Source organism: Oncorhynchus masou, unplaced genomic scaffold (genome assembly GCF_036934945.1).
Source record: "Oncorhynchus masou masou isolate Uvic2021 unplaced genomic scaffold, UVic_Omas_1.1 unplaced_scaffold_931, whole genome shotgun sequence".
Classification (NCBI taxonomy): domain Eukaryota; kingdom Metazoa; phylum Chordata; class Actinopteri; order Salmoniformes; family Salmonidae; genus Oncorhynchus; species Oncorhynchus masou.
This window is the reverse complement of record NW_027015794.1, coordinates 67,063-94,350: the sequence shown is the minus strand read 5'-3', so window position 1 is coordinate 94,350 and position 27,288 is coordinate 67,063. Positions and strand designations below refer to the sequence as shown.

The following is a 27,288-nucleotide window of genomic DNA, read 5'->3' as shown; positions in this document are numbered from 1 at the left end:
AGCTAGTTTGGAAGATTGCCTGCCCTGTGAGTTCTGTTATACTCACAGACATAATTCAAACGGTTTTAGAAACTTCAGAGTGTTTTCTATCCAATATTAATAATAATATGTATATATTAGCAATTTATGACAGATTTTGATGCAGTTCACTATGGGCACGCAATTCCTCCAAAGTGGAAATACTGCCCCCTATCTCTAACTGGGTGTTACTACCCTCTCCGCTACTGTCCCATCGATGTGGATGTGGGGGTGCTCCCTCTGCTGTTTCCTGAAGTCCACGATCAGCTCATTTGTTTTGTTGACGTTGAGTGTGAGGTTATTTTCCTGACACCACACTCCGAGGGCCCTCACCTCCTCCCTGTAGGCCATTTCACCGTTGTTGGTAATCAAGCCTACCACTGTAGTGTCATCTGCAAACATGATGATTGAGTTGGAGGCGTGCAGATGGGTTAGGGCAGTGTGCAGTGTGGTTGGATTGCGTCGTCTGTGGACCTATTTGGGCGGTAAGCAAATTGGAATGGGTCTCGGTAGGGTGGAGGTGATATGGGCCTTGACTAGTCTCTCAAAGCACTTCATGATGACGGAAGTGTGTGCTACGGGGCGGTAGTCATTTAGCTCAGTTACCTTATCTTTCTTGGGAACAGGAACAATGGTGGCCCTCTTGAAGCATGTGGGGACAGCAGACTGGGATAAGGTTTGATTGAATATGTCCGTAAACACACCAGTCAGCTGGTCTGCGCATGCTCTGAGGACGCGGCTGGGAATGCCGTCTGGGCCTGCAGCCTTGCGAGGGTTAACACGTTTAAATGTTTTACTCACGTCGGCTGCAGTGAAGGAGAGTCAGCAGGTTTTGGTAGCAGGCCGTGTCAGTGGCACTGTATTGTTTCGTCTGCCTGGGAGCAAGACATCCTGGTCCGCGACGGGGCTGGTTTTCTTTTTGTAATCCGTGATTGACTGTAGACCCTGCAAGCGCGGTAGCTTCGTGTTTTAGTTTCTGTCTACAGGCTGGACGCAACTAAATGGAGTCGTGGTAGAGCCGGGGGTGGTGTTTACCACTCCACCACGCCTTCAGCAGGCTGGAAAAGTGGAATTGATCTGTTTGATCCATTTGTTTGTTTTCATTTTTTTTTAATTCAACATGCACTGGATTCGTTAAGGTCGGTCATTGGGTTAATTTGTTTTTATTTTGTTTTAATCAAATCAAGCTTTATTTTTTTATAGCACATTTCAGACATGGACGAATAAAAACAATGAAAATAAAAACTGAAATATTTACTACACAACAAAACATAAGACGATTAAAAAAACTAAAATAGTGCAACACAACTTTCTTTTTTGTTAATCAAATACATAGTACTCTTCCATTTCAGAACCTGGATTTTCCCCCTGATGAGGCTAATATCCACATCATGCTGAAATCAATAGAACAGGGGACAAACGTTTAGGGTTCTACATTGTGACATCATTAGAATACTCCTACTATAATGTTACAAGCATTCAACTCCTTCATGAATGATGTTTCATCAGATATTTTATCAGAGTGTCTTTTGTCATGTTGTTTTCGGCTATGAGACTTCTCTCCTGTGTGTCTCGTCTGGTGTGATTATAAAAGTCCTGACAAAACAAAACTCTTTCCAGTCACAAGAATGATGATATTTCCTCCCCTGTGTGTTTTCTCTGGTGCTTAGTCAGCTGAGTAGATTCAGTAAAACTCTTCCCACATTGATCACAGCTATAAGGCTTCTCTCCTGTGTGTGTTCTCTGGTGTACAATCAGGCTGCTTGAGTGACTAAATCTCTTGTCACATTGATCACAGCTATACGGTTTCTCTCCTGTGTGTATTCTCTGGTGTGATTTTAAATATCCTGATAAAACAAAACTCTTTCCACAGTCAGAGCAGTTGTAAGGTTTCTCTCCTGTGTGATTGCTCTGGTGTAAAGTCAGCTGGCTCAATGTAGTAAAACTCTTCCCACAATGATCACAGCTATAAGGTTTCTCTCCAGTGTGAATTCTCTGGTGTGCTTTCAGTGAATCTGATCTTGAGTAACTCTTCCCACAGTCTGAGCAGTGGAAAGATTTCTCTCCTGTGTGTTTTCTCTGGTGTATAGTCAGCTTGCTTGATGTAGCAAAAATCTTCCCACATTGATCACAGCTATAAGATTTTTCTCCAGTGTGAATTCTCTGGTGTGCTTTCAATGAATCTGATCTTGAGTAACTCTTCCCACAGACAGAGCAGTGGTTAGATTTCTCTGCTGTGGGTGTCCGCTGGTGTTTATTGAGATGTTCTGATGTGGAGAGACTCTGCTCTGCACCATGTTGTTGTTGAGGCTCCTCAGAGGATCCACGATAGTCAAGTCTCTCTCCTGTGTGAACGACAAAGTCAGACAGACGGTTAAAGGCCCACAACAGCAGAAATCCACTGTTTATTTCAGCTAAAAGCCCACTCTCAGCAGACATTGTCACCAATATAGTCCCCTCCAATACCGGCCCCTCCAATATAGGCCCCTTCAATAACGGCCCCTTCAATACCGGACCCTCCAATATAGGCCCCTTCAATACAGGCCCCTCCAATACATGCCCCTTCAATACAGGCCCCTCCAATACAGGCCCCTTCAATACAGGCCCCTCCAATACAGGCCCCTTCAATACAGGCCCCTCCAATATAGGCCCCTCCAATATAGGCTCTTCAATACAGGCCCCTCCAATACATGCCCCTTCAATACAGGCCCCTCCAATACAGGCCCCTCCAATACAGGCCCCTCCAATAAAGGCCCCTTCAATACAGGCCCCTCTAATAACGGCCCCTCCAATACAGGCCCCTCCAATAAAGGCCCCTTCAATACAGGCCCCTCCAATAACGGCCCCTTCAATACAGGCCCCTCCAATAACGGCCCCTTCAATACAGACCCCTTCAATAACGGCCCCTCCAATACAGACCCCTTCAATAACGGCCCCTTCAATACAGGCCCCTCAAATAACGGCCCCTTCAATACAGGCCCCTCCAATACAGGCCCCTTCAATACAGGCCCCTCCAATAAAGGCCCCTTCAATACAGGCCCTTCAATACAGGCCCCTCCAATACAAGGGAGTTCTAATAGCCCCCATTTACTGGTTACAGCTCATGAGTGTATTTCACACTACTTTCTTCACTACAAATGTAAGGCTCATGTGAATGTCCTGCTTAATATGTTTGTGTCATCGTCGCAAAACAACTGCTTTAATACTTTTTTTTTTTTAAACACTTCCGACTTCAACCAATAAAATGCTCTTTGGCTAGCTTTGTCAATGAGCGTTAGCATTCTAGCTAACAACCGCTGCATCCAAAATACATATTGTGCAACTAACACAACTTCAAAAAAGGCACATCTGAGCTGATCTTTTTGTTGCAGGTCAATGGAATAACATGAGAAAAAAGAAGAAGAATAAACTCCCACACTGCTCTTTATTAAGCTTTCAAGGCCTTCGTCAGAGCTTCTACATGGTATCATACACTGTGATTGGAGGAAACATGAGGAAGTAATGACTCAGAGCTTCTACATGGTATCATACACTGTGATTGGAGGAAACATGAGGGAGTAATGACTCAGAGCTTCTACATGGTATCATACACTGTGATTGGAGGAGAACATGAGGAAGTAATGAGTCAGAGCTTCTACATGGTATCATACACTGTGATTGGAGGAAACATGAGGGAGTAATGACTCAGAGCTTCTAAATGGTATCATACACTGTGATTGGAGGAGAACATGAGGAAGTAATGAGTCAGAGCTTCTACATGGTATCATACACTGTGATTGGAGGAAACATGAGGGAGTAATGACTCAGAGCTTCTAGATGGTATCATACACTGTGATTGGAGGAGAACATGAGGAAGTAATGACTCAGAGCTTCTACATGGTATCATACACTGTGATTGGAGGAAAACATGAGGAAGTAATGCAATTTCGATCTTGTCTCATCGCTGCAACTCCTCGGGAAGTCGAAGGTCGAGTCATGCGTCCTCAAACACGACTCCACAAACTGCGCTTCTTAACACCCGCCCGCTTAACCAGCCGCACCAACGTGTCGGAGGAAACACTGTTCACTTTACGACTGAACTCGGCCTGAAGGCGCCCGGCCCGCCACAAGGGGTCACTAGAGAGCGACGAGCCAAGTTGATACCAGCAGCTGTACTCAGCTTCAACCAGTTCACACTGCTTTATCCACAGTAGACAGAGCTGTGTTGATACCAGCAGCTGTCGCCAGGACAACCAGTTCAGACTGCTTTATCCACAGTAGACAGAGCTGTGTTGATACCAGCAGCTGTCGCCAGGACAACCAGTTCAGACTGCTTTATCCACAGTAGACAGAGCTGTGTTGATACCAGCAGCTGTCGCCAGGACAACCAGTTCACACTGCTTTATCCACAGTAGACAGAGCTGTGTTGATACCAGCAGCTGTCGCCAGGACAACCAGTTCACACTGCTTTATCCACGGTAGACAGAGCTGTGTTGATACCAGCAGCTGTCGCCAGGACAACCAGTTCAGACTGCTTTATCCACAGTAGACAGAGCTGTGTTGATACCAGCAGCTGTCGCCAGGACAACCAGTTCACACTGCTTTATCCACAGTAGACAGAGCTGTGTTGATACCAGCAGCTGTCGCCAGGACAACCAGTTCAGACTGCTTTATCCACAGTAGACAGAGCTGTGTTGATACCAGCAGCTGTCGCCAGGACAACCAGTTCAGACTGCTTTATCCACGGTAGACAGAGCTGTGTTGATACCAGCAGCTGTCGCCAGGACAACCAGTTCACTCTGCTTTATCCACAGTAGACAGAGCTGTGTTGATACCAGCAGCTGTCGCCAGGACAACCAGTTCACACTGCTTTATCCACAGTAGACAGAGCTGTGTTGATACCAGCAGCTGTCGCCAGGACAACCAGTTCACACTGCTTTATCCACAGTAGACAGAGCTGTGTTGATACCAGCAGCTGTCGCCAGGACAACCAGTTCACACTGCTTTATCCACAGTAGACAGAGCTGTGTTGATACCAGCAGCTGTCGCCAGGACAACCAGTTCACACTGCTTTATCCACGGTAGACAGAGCTGTGTTGATACCAGCAGCTGTCGCCAGGACAACCAGTTCAGACTGCTTTATCCACAGTAGACAGAGCTGTGTTGATACCAGCAGCTGTCGCCAGGACAACCAGTTCACACTGCTTTATCCACGGTAGACAGAGCTGTGTTGATACCAGCAGCTGTCGCCAGGACAACCAGTTCAGACTGCTTTATCCACAGTAGACAGAGCTGTGTTGATACCAGCAGCTGTCGCCAGGACAACCAGTTCAGACTGCTTTATCCACAGTAGACAGAGCTGTGTTGATACCAGCAGCTGTCGCCAGGACAACCAGTTCACTCTGCTTTATCCACAGTAGACAGAGCTGTGTTGATACCAGCAGCTGTCGCCAGGACAACCAGTTCACACTGCTTTATCCACAGTAGACAGAGCTGTGTTGATACCAGCAGCTGTCGCCAGGACAACCAGTTCACACTGCTTTATCCACAGTAGACAGAGCTGTGTTGATACCAGCAGCTGTCGCCAGGACAACCAGTTCACACTGCTTTATCCACAGTAGACAGAGCTGTGTTGATACCAGCAGCTGTCGCCAGGACAACCAGTTCACACTGCTTTATCCACGGTAGACAGAGCTGTGTTGATACCAGCAGCTGTCGCCAGGACAACCAGTTCAGACTGCTTTATCCACAGTAGACAGAGCTGTGTTGATACCAGCAGCTGTCGCCAGGACAACCAGTTCACACTGCTTTATCCACGGTAGACAGAGCTGTGTTGATACCAGCAGCTGTCGCCAGGACAACCAGTTCAGACTGCTTTATCCACAGTAGACAGAGCTGTGTTGATACCAGCAGCTGTCGCCAGGACAACCAGTTCACACTGCTTTATCCACAGTAGACAGAGCTGTGTTGATACCAGCAGCTGTCGCCAGGACAACCAGTTCAGACTGCTTTATCCACAGTAGACAGAGCTGTGTTGATGAAAGCAGCTGAAAGATGTAGCAACACTTTGCTTGTAGTCCAAGATGACAATATCAATAGATCCAAATGGATCTTTGAAATCTCCACGGTAACAGAGAGGGGGGTGTGCCATTTGACAGAGAAGCCTTGAGTCACAGAATGGATTTTCTTTCTCGTGAATGTCCCAGCCCCCTCATCATCTCCTCCAATCACAGTATGTCCCAGCCCCCTCCACCAATCATGGCTATGCTACATTCTGTATTTTCTCCATGTCTAAACAGCTTTGTGAAATCACGTTTTATTTATATTTCCAGATTACATAAGAGTTTGTTATTAAAGCACATGAAAGTTCACATTTTCAAGGAGGAATTTCTGCCAAAAAAAGAGACATTTTGATAAAAAGTTTAGTTTTTTTATGTTCAAATGTCTCTCCTGTGAAGTAGTGGCGTGCAAAACACACCCAGCTTTCTGTAACGGATCACATGACCGACCAGCTCGATTCTGTCTTATGTAGAGACATTAGAAAAGGTGTTTTTAATATTGGATAAAAGTAGAGACTCTGAGCTAGAAAATGGTATATCATTACACTACAGTTGAGGAACGTAATTCTGCTTTTAAAGTTGATAAACTTGTAACTTTTGAGAAAAACGTCCCTTGAATGTTTTGTTAGACCGACTGGACAGCTCTTCTTTGTCTACAAATATCTATATAAGGTCCCACAGTTTCAGAGCAAAAAACCAAGCCATGAGGTCAAAGGAATTGTCCGTAGAGCTCAGAGACAGGATTGTGTCAACGTACAGATGTGGGGGAAGGATACGAACACATTTCTGCAGCTTTGAAGTTCCCCAAGAACACAGTGGCCTCCATCATTCTAGAGGCCACAGAGCTAAATAACCTTCAGAACTGTGTTGAACCCAACAAAGATGATCTATTTACCAAGAAAAAGCAAACGTGAATTTACAGAACTTAATTGACACTATGTTTGTTAGAAATCGGATGTTTATTTTGGTGTGGCGGCAATGATTCTGACGTGACGCAGAGACACACTTAAATGAACGCAGAGTAAACACTGACTGTATATTTGCGACTGTTCAACTAACAGCCTGTCGACCAAACAATCGACTGAATGGGGTCAGCCCTTATAGCATCATACATCATTATGACATCATAATAGCCATTGGTTCCTGAAGAACAGAACTCATAAATGCCTCAAATGTTTCAACCGTATTACCCCACCAAAAACCAAAACATAAGCTAGTATAACTCCACTGTTGGTAAATTAACACTGTATAGCCTCAATCTGGTTAAAACTATCATTTTGACCTTATGGATGGCCAGTCCTTGTATTCATAGTGTAGTGAATTCAGGGGGAGGCCCTGAGCGGGACTCAAACCTGGGTCCAGCGACTGTCAAGCCAACACCTTATAACTGTTACGCCAAGATGTCTGAACGTCTTGACAAGGTGGCTACAATAACTTTCTCTGTGAATTTGAGAGAGGGGTCCATTTCTCCACCCCTCAGCCATTCACCAAACCAAGTCTCAGGGCTGACATTTTGTTGTTGTTTAAATCCGAGGTTGTCCCTTTAAAAAAAGCCACAATCAAATCAACCAATCTGCAGTTGAAACAATAAAGCGTCATTCCGCCACTTATAAACGTTTATGATGTAACAATAGATGTGATGATGTAATTACACATTCCAACACTGTTTTGGTAATAAGATGATGATGGGGCTGGAGAAATGTAACTACTCTCAAATTCATAGACAGACCTATGGATGCAAGGACTGACCATCCATGATATCAACATTATAGTTTTAACCATGTTGAGGCTATACAGTGTTGATTTACATTGTTTCTAAACATTGGATTAAAAAAGCTTATTTGGGGTTCTGATGGGGTACAACAGTTGAACTAAGCTCATAAGCCATACGTTATATTCTTCAAGAATCAATGACTATAAATTAATAATTTAAAAGTCCAAACATGGAATGTAGAAACTACAGATTTCCCCTTTAACACCAAACATCAGTTCAACAACTGCAGAGTTTGTGCCTCTGTTTTTAAGACAGTACTTACTAGTGTTAATCAGGGAACGGTTTCTCAAAACCATCTTAAGGCTAAATTCATCGTTACCATTGGATGCCTTAAGTTGCGTTTGGGAAACCGGGCCCAGATATCCAGTTTCCTCCTCCTCCTCTTTCGATGTGACAGTCATCTCCCCCTCCTCCTCTTTCACTCCAAAAACTGCGCCCTCCTCTTTCTCTTCCTCCTCTTCTTTTACTGTAACATCCTCCTCCTCTTTCACTCTGAAGGCATCTTTCTCTTCTTCTTTCACTGCAACAGCCTCACCGTCTACTTGTTTTTGTATTGTAACAGCCTCCTCTTCCTCCTCCTCTTTCACGAGACCCTCTTCCTCCGTCCAGCAGACCTCCTCTTCTTTATCAGGAGAGTAGCTTAGTGAACTCATGGTCAGAGATGTTAGCTAGCTAGGCTAATGCTAACTGAACCAGCCTGCTAGTTGAATAATAATAACAACAACACCGTAAATATGAAATTAAATCGGGTAACTAACTAGACGACAGAAGTGGGTTTAAAATACAGTGGCTATATGAAAGTTGTCTAATGAGCTTTATTGGTTCGTCTCTTTTGTCCTAAGCTACCGAGGTGTCTGACTCACTGTTGCTGCTGTTGAAAGAAGCGTTCCGTCCACTACATTATACGTCACACCAGCAGCATCGCCTTAAAGTCGCAGATCGTCATCTGCTGACTGGAGTGGGAAAAATAGTAACTTAGTTCTCGTCACGATCTGGTTACCTACTTACTATTAAGTACAAACAGTTATGTTTTTGCGTTATTACATATTTATTATCTTCTAAACTACCCACAATGTACGATGTTGCAATGTCAAATTGATATACTCTGTGCTATGCAGGTCTTATACTAGCTGGGTGGTTAACGTCAGTCAGCAACACATCATGCTCTTCACGGACTCAATCTATGTGTATGTCGTGTTTGATGTGTATTTCTCCCTTCTGGAAACTTTATCTATAGAGTTGGCTGTCGATCGGACATGAGGTCTCACCCGTACAACTATAAGCTATTACCCAGGGGTCGTAAATCCCTAGTTAACCTCCTATTTCATGTTGTGTCCGAGGACTTTTAAAGAACACCAATATCTTGTATCTCAGTCCGCTGTATTGGGCTTCCCTCTCCTCCTTTCTGGACTTTATTTCAGTACTGTCTGTTGGATCGGATCGATGGACTTTATTTCAGTACTGTCTGTTGGATCGGATCGATGGACTTTATTTCAGTACTGTCTGTTGGATCGGATCGATGGACTTTATTTCAGTACTGTCTGTTGAATCGGATCGATGGACTTTATTTCAGTACTGTCTGTTGGATCGGATCGATGGACTTTATTTCAGTACTGTCTGTTGAATCAGAACAATGGTGAATTCACCCTGAGTTTAATTGACCATTCAAGTTATCTTGTACGCATAGAATCACCTTCCTATTTCACCAAGCCCAGTTTATATCCTCACTCTATCTTCTCACACTCTATTCAGGACTTTATTTAGGTAGGCACCTAGATCTATTAAGACTTAATATCCCCTCTGGCCACCAAGGCACCCAGATCTATTAAGACTTAATATAGTCTCTGGCCCCCAAGGCACCCAGATGTATTAAGACTTAATATCCCCTCTGGCCACCAAGGCACCGGATCTATTAAGACTTAATATCCCCTCTGGCCACCAAGGCACCCAGATCTATTAAGACTTAATATAGTCTCTGGCCACCAAGGCACCCAGATCTATTAAGACTTAATATCCCCTCTGGCCACCAAGGCACCCAGATCTATTAAGACTTAATATCCCCTCTGGCCACCAAGGCACCCAGATCTATTAAGACTTAATATAGTCTCTGGCCACCAAGGCACCCAGATCTATTAAGACTCAATATCCCCTCTGGCCTCCAAGGCACCCAGATCTATTAAGACTTAATATCCTCTCTGGCCACCAAGATCTATTAAGACTTAATATCCCCTCTGGCCACCACGGCACCCAGATCTATTAAGACTTAATATAGTCTCTGGCCCCCAAGGCACGCAGATCTATTAAGACTTAATATCCTCTCTGGCCACCAAGGCCCCCGGATCTATTAAGACTTAATATCCCCTCTGGCCACCAAGGCACCCAGATCTATTAAGACTTAATATCCCCTCTGGCCACCAAGGCCCCCGGATCTATTAAGACTTAATATCCCCTCTGGCCACCAAGGCCCCCGGATCTATTAAGACTTAATATCCCCTCTGGCCATCAAGGCACCCAGATCTATTAAGACTTAATATCCCCTCTGGCCACCAAGGCACCCAGATCTATTAAGACTAAATATCCCCTCTGGGCCACCAGATCTATTAAGACTTAATATCCCCTCTGGGCCACCAAGGCACCCTGATCTATTAAGACTTAATATCCCCTCTGGCCACCAAGGCACCCGGATCTATTAAGACTTAATATCCCCTCTGGCCACCCAGATCTATTAAGACTTAATATCCCCTTTGGCCACCAAGGCACTCAGATCTATTAAGACTTAATATCCCCTCTGGCCACCAAGGCACCCGGATCTATTAAGACTTAATATCCCCTCTGGCCACCCAGATCTATTAAGACTTAATATCCCCTCTGGCCACCAAGGCACCGGATCAATTAAGACTTAATATCCCCCCTGGCCACCAAGGCACCCAGATCTATGAAGACTTAATATCCCCTCTGGCCACCAAGGCACCCGGATCTATGAAGACTTAATATCCCCTCTGGCCACCAAGGCAACTGGATCTATTAAGACTTAATATCCCCTCTGGCCACCAAGATCTATTAAGACTTAATATCCCTTCTGGACACCCAGATCTATTAAGACTTAATATCCCTTCTGGCCACCCAGATCTATTAAGACTTAATATCCTCTCTGGCCACCAAGGCACCTGGATCTATTAAGACTTAATATCCCCTCTGGCCACCAAGATCTATTAAGACTTAATATCCCTTCTGGCCACCCACATCTATTAAGACTTAATATCCCCTCTGGCCACCAAGGCACCCAGATCTATTAAGACTTAATATCCTCTCTGGCCACCAAGGCACCTGGATCTATTAAGACTTAATATCCCCTCTGGCCACCAAGATCTATTAAGACTTAATATCCTCTCTGGCCCCCAAGGCACCCAGATCTATTAAGACTTAATATCCCCTCTGGCCACCAAGGCACCCAGATCTATTAAGACTTAATATCCCCTCTGGCCACCAGATCTATTAAGACTTAATATCCCCTCTGGCCACCAAGGCCCCCAGATCTATTAAGACTTAGTATCCTCTCTGGCCACCAAGGCCCCCAGATCTATTAAGACTTAGTATCCTCTCTGGCCACCCAGATCTATGAAGACTTAATATCCTCTCTGGCCACCAAGGCACCCAGATCTATGAAGCTAATTGTATTTATGGTAGTGCACCTTACCTCAGGTCATTTCGGGCCGGCCCAGTTATCAATATATGTGTATTGGTCATACAAAACCCAGAGAATCTGTTTGGAATAGCGCAGCTCCTATTATTGATACATTTGAAACATTTTAGAACGTCAAATCATAGGTATCTTAATTAATTCCCCCCAAATTCGAGAATACAGACTACTGACCTGGTCTTGCAGACTGGGAAATGCCGGTTGGATCTCGTCACCGTTCCTGTCAACCTGCACGGTTCTTGGCTTGTTACTTTCAAAGACAGGAACAGATATTTAGATCCGGCTTCGAAGGACCAAATGTTAGATGAATTCAGTTCTTATGTGTTCCTTAACCAATTCAATTAGAACACTCTGTCCGTTTCTAAGAATTTGTACTGTACTTATTTGCATAAAATGGACAGAGACCAGCCACCGAAATTAATCAATACGATTTCAAAATGTTCAACAAAAATGTACTGGATTGGTTGTTCTGCCTGCGGCTATGGACCCTGACCTGTTCACCGGACGTGCTACCTGTCCCAGACCTGCTGTTTTCAACTCTCTGGAGACAGCAGGAGCGGTAGAGATACTCTTAAAATGATCGGCTATAGAAAAGCCAACTGACATTTACTCCTGAGGTGCTGACTTGTTGCACCCTCGACAACTACTGTGATTATTATTATTTGACCATGCTGGTCATTTATGAACATTTGAACATCTTAGCCATGTTCTGTTATAATCTCCACCCGGCACAGCCAGAAGAGGACTGGTCACCCATCATAGGAAGAAACCTAGAGAGGAACTAGGCTTTGGCCTTTCTAGGGAGTTTTTCCTAGCCACCATGCTTCTACACCTGCATTGCTTGCTGTTTGGGGTTTTTGGCTGGGTTTCTGTACAGCACTTTGAGATATCAGCTGATGTAAGAAGGGCTATATAAATACATTTGATTTGAAAAGTGATAAAATGTACATAGGATGCACTATTTATTTAGACATAGTGGAAAATACACTTTTTTTTTTTTTTTTTTACATTTCATTTTTTTCAATTTAAACTTCATTTAACAAGTCAGTTAAAAACAAATTCTTATTTACAATGAAGGTGGGGAACAGTGGGTTAACTGCCTTGTTCAGAACGACAGATTTTTAATTTGTCAGCTCAGGGATTTGATCCAGACACCGTTCGGTTACTGGCCCAACGCTGTAACCACTAGGCTACCTGCAGCCCTATACTGAATTTATAGTTTATCATACTAAGATCGACCAAGATGTGTGTTGCTTTAGCACATATTTGTTCATTGGTTTAGCAAGAGTCTGTTGATTGGTCCGTCATTGGGTTCATTTGTTTTGCAATATGTTCAAATCAAATCAAGCTTTATTTATACAGCACATTTCAGACATGGATGCAACACAATGGCTTCACAGGAATTGAGTATATATATATTTTTAATTAAAAATAAAAACTGAAATATTTAGTACACAACAATCATAAGGATAACAAACTAAAGAATAACAATAGAAACTGAAAGACTAATGAGTATTCTAAGACATTAACATAGTAAGAACAGGATGTAATATCCAACCAGAAATATAAGCTTGTTTTACTACATTGTTTTATAAACATTTATACAAACTGTAAGTTGGTTGCAAACGTTACATGAATTGAAAATGTTATATAATATTCAATATCAAAACCAAATGTTCACCCCTTTGTTAATGGGTATTAGCAACAATTAACATAAGGCAATGGAATAATAAAACATGTATATTTTGTCAGGCTGAATGTTTGAAATATGAGGTGATTTGAGTCATGCTTCTTCAGTAGTGGAAAAAAGACAAATAGCAGAAGACAGTCATCTACATTTTTGGAGTGATGCATTTAAATTTAGGAGTCCCCAAAACGAAGAGAAATGCAACACTTATTTGTCATCACTCATATCGATATCACCTGGAAATACATTTTGTGATGGGGGGGGGGGGGGGTTGCACGTCCTGTTAAAACTAACAGCTCAAAAACCACAAGGAATCTGGGAATAATGTGTACATCACTGTTTAGAGGACAACGTGTAGAAAACAGCTAGCTACATTTTGAAGTGTTGCATTTTGATTCAAGTGGGCCACCAACAGGGTAAATGTAACAAAACACTTTGTATGTTTAACTCTTTCAATTCAGAACCTGGATTTTTCAACTACAATGTTAAAACATTCTACATTGTGACATCATTAAAACATTCCTACTACAATGTTAAAACATTCTACATTGTAACATTATTTCATTGATATCATGAAACAACTCCATGTATTTTCTGATGTTTAATCAGAGATCTTTTATCAGAGTATCTCTTGTCACATAGTTCACAGCTATGAGATTTCTCGCTAAGAGAGTTCTCACGTGTGTGTTCGCTGGTGTCTTCTTAGTGAATCTGATCTGTGGAAACTCTTCCCGCAGACAGAGCAGTGGTAAGGCTTCTCTTCTGTATGCGTTCTCTGGTGTGATATCAGGTTCTTTGACTGAGTAAACATCTTCCCACATTGATCACAGCTATAAGGTTTCTCTCCTGTGTGGATTCTCTGATGTCTTTTGAGGTCTGAAAAAGTGGTGCATCTCTTCCCACAATAAGAGCAGCGGTGATATTTCTCTCCAGTGTGTATTCTCTGGTGTGATATCAGGTTGCACGACTGAGTAAAACTCTTCCCACATTGATCACAGCTATAAGGTTTCTCTCCTGTATGTATTCTCTGGTGCGCTTTTAAATGTCCTGACAAAAGAAATCTCTTCCCACATTGATCACAGCTATAAGGTTTCTCTCCTGTATGGCTTCTCTGGTGTACTTTTAGGTTCTCTGCTCTTGAGAACCTCTTTCCGCAGCCAGAGCAGTGGAAAGGCTTCTCTCCTGTGTGTGTTCTCTGGTGTGATATCAGGTTGCTTGGCTTAGTAAAACTCTTCCCACATTCATCACAGCTAAAATGTTTCTCTCCTGTGTGTGTTCTCTGGTGTAATTGTGATTTTTTCTCTGCCTCGTCAGCTTCATGATGTTGTTGAGGCTCCCCAGAGGATCCACAATAGTCACATCCTTCTCCTGTGTGAACAACAAAGTCAGACAGATGGTTAAAGGCCCACAACAGTAGAAATCCACTGTTGATTTGAGCTAAAAAGGTGATCCCCATGATGTCGTACAACAATTTACAGCCTTAATGAATGTTTAAATGCTTTTACAAACTTATTTGACAATTATCTTAAAAAGACAGTCAAGTGAGCAACAATAGACATGTTTTGTATTATTGTTTCCACAGTAGTATAGTGGATGATTCCAGGCTATAAATACATTATTGCAGTTGCTGAAACCCGAAGCAGTGTGTCAGATTACATTTTTCTGTTGTTGTACAGCTACAGTGCTGCTCTTTGTTCACAAAACATTAATCCGTGGGAAACACATTATTTAGAAAAGGAATACTTTCACCAAATTGCCTTAATGGATTCTCTGAACATTATATCACCAGGTTCCCCCATTAGACAAACCATTATCATTACTACATTGTCTATTGCTGTATATCTTCAGTGCTGCTCTTTGTTCACACCCTCTAGAGCCTTAGACCCGCCCATTTCTTAAAGAACATATTATTTAGAAAAGGAATAGTTTCACCAAATTGACAGTATTTATCTCACCAGGTTCCCCCATTAGGCAAACCATGAAGAGTATTTATCTCACCAGGTTCCCCCATTAGGCAAACCATTATCATTACTACATTGTCTATTGCTGTATATCTTCAGTGCTGCTCTTTGTTCACGCCCATTTATCATCTTTCACTCCATCTAGAGCCTTAGACCCGCCCATCTCTTAAAGAATTCACATTGGAACATGAGAATGTGGCCATGTGATAAAGCAGTGAGGCTTAAAAAAACAAAGATGTCAACAATAAAAGACTTTATTAACTTCAAGTAGATTACAATTACGAGTGTAGCGAAATGCTTGAACATGTGAATGTGGCTTAAAACAAAACAAAAATGTAAAAGACTTCATTAACATCAAGTACTAAAGGTCGTAGATTACAATTGGCCCAGAAGAAGGGTTTGCATATATTTGGTAGCATTGAATAGAAAACACTTTGCCGTTTGTCTGAGGTTTGAGACTATAACACAATTGATATGGCAGGCAAAAATCCAAAGAAAAACCAACCAGATTGTGTGTTGTTGTGAGGTCCCAGGCTCTTATAATAGAAAGGTATGGGTCCTATGTAATTCCGGCTCCCAGATTGCAATTCCAATGGCTTCCACTAGATGTCAACGGTCTTTGTTCATTGTTTCAGGCTTGTTTCTTCAAAAACGAGCACGAATTTTTGAGTTTTTGTACAAAGAGTCCCGGTACAATATCAGTCTGTCGTCGCGCGATGAAGAGGACGCGTTTTACTTTTCTATTGAACATACTGCTTTCCGTATGAAACAGTTTATTTACATTTTAGGAACCTGAGGATTAAATAGAAATGTAGTTGCGAAATATTATATTATTATAATATAAATAACAAAATTTAGCGGTAGCTTTTTTGATTCCTTTGTTTGCATGTTGAACGAGTGGCGCCAACTAAACTGACTTCTTGGGATATAAAGAAGGATTTTATCTAACAAAACGACCATTCATGTTGTAGCTGGGACCCTTGGGATTGCAAACAGAGGAGGATTTTCAGAAGTAAGTGATTTATTTAAATCGCTATTTGTGATTTTTTACGAGGGGCGCCGTCCTCAGACAATCGCAAGGTATGCTTTCGCTGTAAAGCCTATTGAAATTGGACAACGCAGTTGGATTAACAAGAATTGAGTCTTTTAAATTATATAAGATACTTGTACGGGTTAGGCAAATAATTACAATTTTGCAGATTAACACTGGAGTGATAAATGATCAGATGGTCATGTACAGGTAGAGATATTGGTGTGCAAAAGAGCAGAAAAGTAAATAAATAAAAACAGTATGGGGAAGAGGTAGGTAAAATTGGGTGGGCTATTACCGATAAGACTATGTACAGCTGCAGCGATCGGTTAGCTGCTCAGATAGCAGATGTTTGAAGTTGGTGAGGGAGATAAGTCTCCAACTTCAGCGATTTTTGCAATTTGTTCCAGTCGCAGGCAGCAGAGAACTGGAACGAAAGGCGGCCAAATGAGGGGTTGGCTTTAGGGACAATCAGTGAGATACACCTGCTGGAGCGCGTGCTACGGGTGGGTGTTGCCATCGTGACCAGTGAACTGAGATAAGGCGGAGCTTTACCTAGCATGGACTTGTTGATGACCTGGAACCAGTGGGTCTGGCGACGAATATGTAGCGAGGGCCAGCCGACTAGAGCATACAAGTCGCAGTGGTGGGTGGTATAAGGTGCTTTAGTGACAAATTGGATGGCACTGTGCATCCAGTTTGCTGAGTAGAGTGTTGGAAGCTATTTTGTAGATGACGTCGCCAAAGTCGAGGATCAGTAGGATAGTCAGTTTTACTGGGGTAAGTTTGGCGGCGTGAGTGAAGGAGGCTTTGTTGCGGAATAGAAAGCCAACTCTAGATTTGATTTTCGATTGGAGATGTTTGATATGAGTCTGGAAGGAGAGTTTACAGTCTAGCCAGACACCTAGGTACTTATAGATGTCCACATATTCAAGGTCGGAACCATCCAGGGTGGTGATACTAGTCAGGCGTGCGGGTGCAGGCAGCAAATGGTTGAAAAGCATGCATTTGGTTTTACTAGCGTTTAAGAGCAGTTGGAGGCCACGGAAGGAGTGTTGTATGGCATTGAAGCTCATTTGGAGGTTAGATAGCACAGTGTCCAAGGACGGGCCGGAAGTATACAGAATGGTGTCGTCTGCGTAGAGGTGGATCAGGGAATCGCCTGCAGCAAGAGCAACATCATTGATATAGACAGAGAAAAGAGTCGGCCCGAGAATTGAACCCTGTGGCACCCCCATAGAGACTGCCAGAGGACCGGACAGCATGCCCTCCGATTTGCAGGGCAGGATGGATATAGGTCTGTAACAGTTTGGGTCCAGGGTGTCTCCCCCTTTGAAGAGGGGGATGACTGCGGCAGCTTTCCAATCCTTGGGGATCTCAGACGATATGAAAGAGAGGTTGAACAGGCTGGTAATAGGGGTTGCGACAATGGCGGCGGATAGTTTCAGAAATAGAGGGTCCAGATTGTCAAGCCCAGCTGATTTGTACGGGTCCAGGTTTTGCAGCTCTTTCAGAACATCTGCTATCTGGATTTGGGTAAAGGAGAACCTGGAGAGGCTTGGGCGAGTCGCTGCGTGGGGGGCGGAGCTGTTGGCCGAGGTTGGAGTAGCCAGGCGGAAGGCATGGCCAGCCGTTGAGAAATGCTTGTTGAAGTTTTCGATAATCATGGATTTATCGGTGGTGACCGTGTTACCTAGCCTCAGTGCAGTGGGCAGCTGGGAGGAGGTGCTCTTGTTCTCCATGGACTTCACAGTGTCCCAGAACTTTTTGGAGTTGGAGCTACAGGATGCAAATTTCTGCCTGAAGAAGCTGGCCTTAGCTTTCCTGACTGACTGTGTGTATTGGTTCCTGACTTCCCTGAACAGTTGCATATTGCGGGGGCTATTCGATGCTATTGCAGTCTGCCACAGGATTGAGATTGAGGGCATCTAGCTTAGATTGTAGGACTGCCGGGGTGTTAAGCATATCCCAGTTTAGGTCACCTAACAGAACAAACTCTGAAGCTAGATGGGGGGCGATCAATTCACAAATGGTGTCCAGGGCACAGCTGGGAGCTGAGGGGGGTCGGTAGCAGGCGGCAACAGTGAGAGACTTATTTCTGGAGAGAGTAATTTCTAAGATTAGTAGTTCAAACCTTTTGGGAATGGACCTGGAAAGTAAGCCTGCAAAGTAATGTCAATCTCTGCAGTAGACTGCAACTCCTCCCCCTTTGGCAGTTCTATCTTGACGGAAAATGTTATAGTTGGGTATGGAAATCTCAGAATTTTTGGTGGCCTTCCTGAGCCAGGATTGAGACACGGCAAGGACATCAGGGTTAGCAGAGTGTGCTAAAGCAGTGAGTAAAACAAACTTAAGGAGGAGGCTTCTGATGTTGACATGCATGAAACCAAGGCTTTTTCGATCACAGAAGTCAACAAATGAGGGTGCCTGGGGACACGTGGGGCCTGGGTTTACCTCCACATCACCCGCGGAACAGAGGAGGTGTAGTATGAGGGTGCGGCTAAAGGCTATCAAAACTGGTCGCCTAGAGCGTTGGGGACAGAGAATAAAAGGAGCAGATTTCTGGGCATGGTAGAATATATTCAGGGCATAATGCGCAGACAGGGGTATGGTGGGGTGCGGGTACAGTGGAGGTAAGCCCAGGCACTGGGTGATGATGAGAGAGGTTGTATCTCTGGACATGCTGGTTGTAATGAGTGAGGTCACCGCATGTGTGGGAGGTGGGACAAAGGGGGTATCAGGGGTATGAAGAGTGGAACTAGGGGCTCCATTGTAAACTAAAACAATGATAACTAACCTGAACAACAGTATACAAGGCATATTGACATTTGAGAGAGACATACAGCGAGGCATACAGTAATCACAGGTGTTGAATTGGGAGAGCTAGCTAAAACAGTAGGTGAGACAACAACAGCTAATCAGCTAGCACAACAACAGCAGATAAAACGGCGTTGACTAGGCAGGGAGGGTCGGATTAACTACACACAGAGCCTGAGTGTGGCTGGGGCCGACAGATAAAACATAAACAAGCAGAATGGAGTACCGTGATTAATGGACAGTCCAGCATGCATCAGCTATGTAGCCAAGTGATCAGTGACCAGCGGTGGATGGGGCAGGGAGTATTATCCAGGTAAAAACTGGCTAGCTGTGCAGAAGGTAAAGCCGCTAGCAGTGGCTAACCATGGCTAAATTGCTTGTAGCTAGTTATCTGGTTAGCTTCTGGAGGTTCTTGAATGTGTTCTAAAAATTTAAAATAACAGCAGATTCCATATCACATTGGGTGAGGCAGGTTACCGGGAGGTATAATCTAATTAAAAATCGAAAAGAGATTGAAAGTAAATATGGGTCCAGTTAGTGGTTGGGCTGGCTGGGGACGCAGCGATTCAGACAGTTAGCAGAGAATGTTATTAGGAAATGCATTGGAAAGCGGCCATCTTATGGGATCCTAACCAACTGTTCCCTTTGGCGTGTTTTCTTCTTCTTCCCTGATCATAACTGAACATAACATAATTCATGTAGATAAATATGTTCACGTCACCAAATAATTTATTAAAAGTCTCATGCTACCACTAGAGTGAAAGCACCGCCAGCATTCAAAAGTGACCAAAACATCAGCCAGGAAGCATAGGAACTGAGAAGTGGTCTGTGGTCCCCACCTGCAGAACCACTCCTTTATTGGGGGTGTCTTGCTAATTGCCAATAATTTCCACCTGTTGTATTTCCCATTTGCACAACAGTATGTGAAATGTATTGTCAAACAGTGTTGCTTCCTAAGTGGACAGTTTGATTTCACAGAAGTGTGATTGACTTGGAGTTACATTGTGTTGTTTAAGTGTTTCCTTTATTTTTTTGAGCAGTGTATATTCGCGTCACCAAATTATGTATTAAAAGACTGTGTTTCAATGAAGGCAGTAGCCACAACAGCACTCTGTTGGGTTGCACCAGTGTTGGAAAAAAGTACCCAAATTGTCATACTTGAGAAAAAGTAAAGATAATTTAATAGAAAATGACTAATCACCCAGTAAAATTCTAGTAAAAGTCTAAAAGTATTTGGTTTAAAATATACTTAAGTATGAAAAGTAAGAATATAAATATGTTCAAATTCTTTATATTAAGCAAACCAGATGACAACATTTTCTTGTTTTTTATTTATTTACGGAAAGCCAGGGGCACACTCCAACATAATTTACAAACAAAGCATAAGTGTTTAGTGAGTGCGCCAGATCAGAGGCAGTAGAGATGACCGGGGATGTTCTCTGTTTAGTGAGTGCTCCAGATCAGAGGCAGTAGAGATAACCGGGGATGTTCGGTTGTTTAGTGAGTGCTCCAGATCAGAGGCAGTAGAGATGACCGGGGATGTTCTCTGTTTAGTGAGTGCTCCAGATCAGAGGCAGTAGAGATGACCGGGGATGTTCTCTGTTTAGTGAGTGCGCCAGATCAGAGGCAGTAGAGATGACCGGGGATGTTCGGTTGTTTAGTGAGTGCGCCAGATCAGAGGCAGTAGAGATGACCGGGGATGTTCGGTTGTTTAGTGAGTGCGCCAGATCAGAGGCAGTAGAGATAACCGGGGATGTTCGGTTGTTAAGTGCGTGAATTTGACTATTTTCCTGTCCTGCTAAGCATTCAAAATGTAACGAGTACTTTTGGGTGTCAAGGAAAATGTTTGGAGTAAAAAGTACATTTTCTGAGGGGAATGTAGTGAAGTAAAAGTAGTTAAAAATACAAATAGTAAAGTACAGATACCCCCAAAATGACTCAAGTAGTACTTTAACTCAAGTAGTACTTTAAAGTATTTTTACTTAAATACTTTACACCACTGGGTAGCACCATGGTGTAGCCAGAGAACTGCTGGCTTCCGTCCTCTTCTGGGTACATTGGCTTCAATACAAAACCTGGAGGTTCATGGTTCTCACCCCCTTCCATAGACTTACACAGTAATTATGACAACTTCCGGAGGTTGTCCTCCAACCTATCAGAGCTCTTACAGCATGAACTGACATGTTGTCCACGCAATCAAAGAATCAGAGAATTAATCTAGTACTGAAAACAACCTACAGATAGTTCAACAGTTTAAAACAAATTAATTTCTTAAATTAAGGAAAAGCAAGTGTCATTTTTTTTTTTTTTACTTACTTAGCTAGCAAATGCAGCTAGCTAGTTTAGCCTACTGAAACACCCTGCTCAAACAGAGGGATGCTATGTTAGCTAGCTGGCTATAACAGAGGGATGCTATGTTAGCTTGCTGGCTATAACAGAGGGATGCTATGTTAGCTAGCTGACTATAACAGAGGGATGCTATGTTAGTTAGCTGGCTATAACAGAGGGATGCTATATTAGCTAGCTGGCTATAACAGAGGGATGCTATGTTAGCTAGCTGACTATAACAGAGGGATGCTATGTTAGTTAGCTGGCTATAACAGAGGGATGCTATGTTAGCTAGCTGACTATAACAGAGGGATGCTATGTTAGTTAGCTGGCTATAACAGAGGGATGCTATATTAGCTAGCTGGCTATAACAGAGGGATGCTATGTTAGCTAGCTGACTATAACAGAGGGATGCTTTGTTAGTTAGCTGGCTATAACAGAGGGATGCTATGTTAGCTAGCTGGCTATAACAGAGGGATGCTATGTTAGCTAGCTGGCTATAACAGTGGGATGCTATGTTAGCTAGCTGGCTATAACAGTGGGATGCTATGTTAGCTAGCTGACTATAACAGAGGGATGCTATGCTAGCTAGTTGGCTATAACAGAGGGATGCTATGTTAGCTTGCTGGCTATAACAGAGGGATGCTATGTTAGCTAGCTGGCTATAACAGAGGGATGCTATGTTAGCTAGCTGGCTATAACAGAGGGATGCTATGTTAGCTAGCTGGCTATAACAGAGGGATGCTATGTTAGCTAGCTGGCTCTGACAGAGGGATGTTATGTTAGCTAGCTGGCTATAACAGAGGGATGCTATGTTAGCTAGCTGGCTATAACAGAGGGATGCTATGTTAGCTAGCTGGCTATAACAGAGGGATGCTATGTTAGCTAGCTGGCTATAACAGAGGGATGCTATGTTAGCTAGCTGGCTCTGACAGAGGGATGTTATGTTAGCTAGCTGGCTATAACAGAGGGATGCTATGTTAGCTAGCTGGCTATAACAGAGGGATGCTATGTTAGCTAGCTGGCTATAACAGAGGGATGCTATGTTAGCTAGCTGACTATAACAGAGGGATGCTATGTTAGCTAGCTGGCTATAACAGAGGGATGCTACGTTAGCTAGCTGGCTCTGACAGAGGGATGCTATGTTAGCTAGCTGGCTATAACAGAGGGATGCTATGTTAGCTAGCTGACTATAACAGAGGGATGCTATGTTAGCTAGCTGGCTATAACAGAGGGATGCTATGTTAGCTAGCTGGCTCTGACAGAGGGATGCTATGTTAGCTAGCTGGCTATAACAGAGGGATGCTATGTTAGCTAGCTGACTATAACAGAGGGATGCTATGTTAGCTAGCTGACTATAACAGAGGGATGCTATGTTAGCTAGCTGGCTATAACAGAAGGATGCTATGTTAGCTAGCTGGCTATAACAGAGGGAAGCTATGTTAGCTCGCTGGCTATAATAGAGGGATGCTATGTTAGCTAGCTGGCTCTGACAGAGGGATGCTATGTTAGCTAGCTGGCTATAACAGAGGGATGCTATGTTAGCTAGCTGACTATAACAGAGGGATGCTATGTTAGCTAGCTGACTATAACAGAGGGATGCTATGTTAGCTAGCTGGCTATAACAGAAGGATGCTATGTTAGCTAGCTGGCTATAACAGAGGGAAGCTATGTTAGCTCGCTGGCTATAACAGAGGGATGCTATGTTAGCTAGCTGATTATAACAGAGGGATGCTATGTTAGCTAGCTGGCAATGACAGAGGGATGCTATGTTAGCTTGCTGGCTATGACTCTCCAACACAACATGGAACTCTTCCAAATCAAAGGTAAGCTTCTAATTTTACAAAGGAAAACCAATGTGGCATGCCGGTGTAACTGCTAAACTGCTTACTGACTGTACACTGTAAAGTTACTGCATGATTGTAGCAGGTTTACTAATGCGTTAGTCCTATTAGCTGTGTTGACTATGACGTTACTTTAGCTAATATGGTGACAATGATGTAGGCTGTGTGTAGCAGTTTTGATATGGTTTGGCTTGGAAAGTTTTTTTTTATCCTGGTCACGTACAGATGATGTGTTATGCATTGAAGTCCACAAACGAAAATGTGAGAGGAGAGGAGAGCGCGATGCGAGAAGGAATAACTCAAATGTTTCTCTCAACCTGTGCACCCTACGTTGTTGTAAACATTAATTTGTGATGGGTAGCAACCTCATGATGGGTACAGTGAAAATTTGAGTATCATTTACTGGGTGACTGAAATATGACATTCATCCAATATGCTCTTGGTTTCACGCGCCAGTGAGATCCACACAGACAGGAAGTAATCTGGTCTATTTTCTGATGTCTCCAATGAATCAGAGGACGACTTATATATTTTTGCAGTGTTTATCTAAAAGGGAACTACCTAAATCTGCCACATCGAGGAACTATTGTCATTCTCAATGGATGTAAAAACAGACTTTGTTTACTTGCTGTTTGAGGTGAAGAAAAAATATACTTCTTGATTGACAGGAGCACGACAAGCAATTAAAATAAATTGACAAAACTAATAAATGGAATGAAATAAACCAACATGTTTCTCACCAGTGTAGCATAGGTTATAAGCTCTGTAAACATAGGTTATAAGCTCTGTAAACAGGTTATAAGCTCTGTAAACAGGTTATAAGCTCTGTAAACATAGGTTATAAGCTCTGTAAACATAGGTTATAAGCTCTGTAAACATAGGTTATAAGCTCTGTAAACAGGTTATAAGCTCTGCAAACAGGTTATAAGCTCTGTAAACATAGGTTATAAGCTCTGTAAACATAGGTTATAAGCTCTGCAAACATAGGTTATAAGCTCTGTAAACATAGGTTATAAGCTCTGCAAACATAGGTTATAAGCTCTGTAAACATAGGTTATAAGCTCTGCAAACAGGTTATAAGCTCTGTAAACATAGGTTATAAGCTCTGTAAACATAGGTTATAAGCTCTGTAAACATAGGTTATAAGCTCTGCAAACATAGGTTATAAGCTCTGCAAACATAGGTTATAAGCTCTGCAAACATAGGTTATAAGCTCTGCAAACATAGGTTATAAGCTCTGCAAACATAGGTTATAAGCTCTGTAAACATAGGTTATAAGCTCTGTAAACATAGGTTATAAGCTCTGTAAACAGGTTATAAGCTCTGCAAACAACGGTTATAAGCTCTGTAAACAAGGTGTCCACTCTCGCCATGGTAAGACTGTAATAATATTACATGGGGTGCATTAACAGGAGTTACCGTCACCAAACACACATTGTAGATGACAAATTATGGTAATTAATGGTACAGCTCTCCTGCTGGAGTACTACTACTACTAGTAATACTAGTAGTAGTAGTACTAGTAGTATAAGTATTAGTAGTAGTATTAGTAGTATTAGTACTAGTTGTAGTAGCATCAGTAGTAGTAGTATTAGTACTAGTTGTAGTAGTAGTATCAGTAGTAGTAGTATTAGTATTAGTAGTAGTAGTATCAGTAGTATTAGTAGTATTAGTACTAGTTGTAGTAGTAGTATCAGTAGTATTAGTACTAGTTGTAGTAGTAGTATCAGTAGTAGTAGTAGTATCAGTAGTATGAGTAGTATCAGTAGTATTAGTCGTATTAGTACTAGTTGTAGTAGTAGTATCAGTAGTAGTAGTATTAGTACTAGTTGTAGTAGTAGTATCAGTAGTATGAGTAGTACCAGTAGTATTAGTAGTAGTAGTATCAGTACTAGTTGTAGTAGTAGTAGTATCAGTTGTAGTATTAGTAATAGCCCTAGTCGTAGTCTATACAATGTTATCATCTCCATGGCTTCTTCTCTTGTGAGCTCTCATTGGCTATTTCTGATCACCATTCTCAAAACTGGTCGTTCCACATCTCACCACTACAAAAGCATTGTAGATTAGGGCCGAAAAAAATCAAACACGTTTTGAAATTATTGGGACATCTGGGACGGTTCAAAGACATGATTGTCTCTCTGACCAGCCGGCATTAAATGAGTGTTGGTGACGGCTGCACACCCCGAGCAGGTAACGACATGGGGACTTTGTCCTGATCACAAAAACTTGTCTGACACAGCTAAATCAGGGACAGAATCGTGTCGTCTACACCTGGCATGTAGTATACACACCACTTCTTGTATTGTGCCACCCCCACAGCCTCCACAATGGATTAGTCCACGGAGACAGGAGCGAATCAGACAAGTGGATTAGTCCACTGAGACAGGAGCGAATCAGACAAATGGATTAGTCCACTGAGACAGGAGCGAATCAGACAAATGGATTAGTCCACAGAGACAGGAGCGAATCAGACAAATGGATTAGTCCACTGAGACAGGAGCGAATCAGACAAATGGATTAGTCCACTGAGACAGGAGCGAATCAGACAAGTGGATTAGTCCACTGAGACAAGAGCAAATCAGACAAATGGATTAGTCCACAGAGACAAGAGCGAATTAGACAAGTATCTATTGTGCCATAAAAAATATCTATATTTGCGACTGCTCAACAAAAAGATATTGGTCGACCAACAGCCGATCGATCAAACAATCGACGAAATGGGGTCAGACATTATATCATTATGACATCATAATAGCCATTGATTCTTGAAGAATAGAACTTATAAATGCCTCAAATGATTCAACTGTATTTCCCCCATCAGAAACCAAAACATAAGTTTGTTAAACGCCATTGTTCATGAACAAACACTGTATAGCCTCAAAATCTGGTTAAAACTATCATTTTGACCTTCTGGATGTCCAGTCCTTGTATACATAGTGACTGCCAAGCCTTATAATCGTTAAGCCATGATGTCTAAACTTCTTGACGAGGTCGCTTGGTGTTGGGTTATGGTTGCTACAATAGCTTTCACTATGAATTTAAGAGTGGTAACATTTCCCCAGCCCCCATCCCTCAGCTGTTAACCAAACCATGTCTCTGGGCAGCCATTTTGTTGCTGTTTAAATCCGAGGGTTGCCCCTTTAAAAAATCACATCAATCAATCAACCAATATGCAGTCAAAACAATAACACAGCTATAATTCCACCACTGTTTTGGTAATAAGATGATGATGGGGCTGGAGAAATGTAACTACTCTCAAATTCATAGACAGACCTATGGATGCAAGGACTGACCATCCATGATATCAACATTATAGTTTTAACCATGTTGAGGCTATACAGTGTTGATTTACATTGTTTCTAAACATTGGAGTAAAAAAGCTTATTTGGGGCTCTGATGGGGTACAACAGTTGAACTAAGCTCATGAGGCATGTGTTATATTCCTCAAGAATCAATGGCTATAAATAAATAATTTAAAAGTCCAAAAATTGATGAAGCAACTACATATTTTCCCTTGAACACCACACATCAGTTCAACAACCGCAGAGTTTGTGCCTCTGTATTTAAGACAGTACTTACTAGTGTTAATCAGGGAACGGTTTCTCAAAACCATCTTACTGCTCAGTTCATCATTAGATGCCTTAAGGTGCTTTGGGGAAACCGGGCCCAGATATCCAGTTTCTTCCTCTTCCTCCCTTTTCACTCCAAAAACTGCATCCTCTTCCTCTTTCACTCTGAACGCGTCTCCCTCTTCTTCCTTCACGGTGATAGCCTCATCCTCATGTTTTTGTATTGTAACAGCCTCCTCTTCCTCCTCCTCTTTGACGAGACCCTCTTTCTCCGTCCAGCAGACCTCCTCTTCTTTATCAGGAGAGTAGCTTAGTGAACTCATGGTCGGGGATGTTAGCTAGCTAGGCTAATGCTAACTAAACCAGACCGCTAAGTGACTAATAACTACAACACCGTAAATAATAAATGATTGGATAACTCACTAGACGACAGGAGTGGGATAAACCACATTGGCTAATGTACACTAAAAATCTTTATTGGTTCGTTTATTTTGTCAAGAAAGCTACCGAGGTGTCTCACTA

At 42.7% G+C, this 27,288-nt stretch overlaps 1 protein-coding gene across 1 annotated transcript; it reads right to left on the bottom strand.

Moving 5' to 3' along the window:
* Positions 1-1,207: 1,207 nt before the first annotated feature.
* LOC135538215 (zinc finger protein ZFP2-like) lies at positions 1,208-27,288 on the bottom strand. The gene is made up of 5 exons (XM_064964180.1): positions 26,777-27,288; positions 13,898-14,585; positions 8,744-8,783; positions 8,093-8,498; positions 1,208-2,363 (listed from the first exon to the last, which is right to left on the bottom strand). Exons 1-5 carry the CDS (start codon positions 27,087-27,089, stop codon positions 1,639-1,641), a joined length of 2,172 nt encoding a protein of 723 aa, XP_064820252.1. The 5' UTR covers positions 27,090-27,288; the 3' UTR covers positions 1,208-1,638.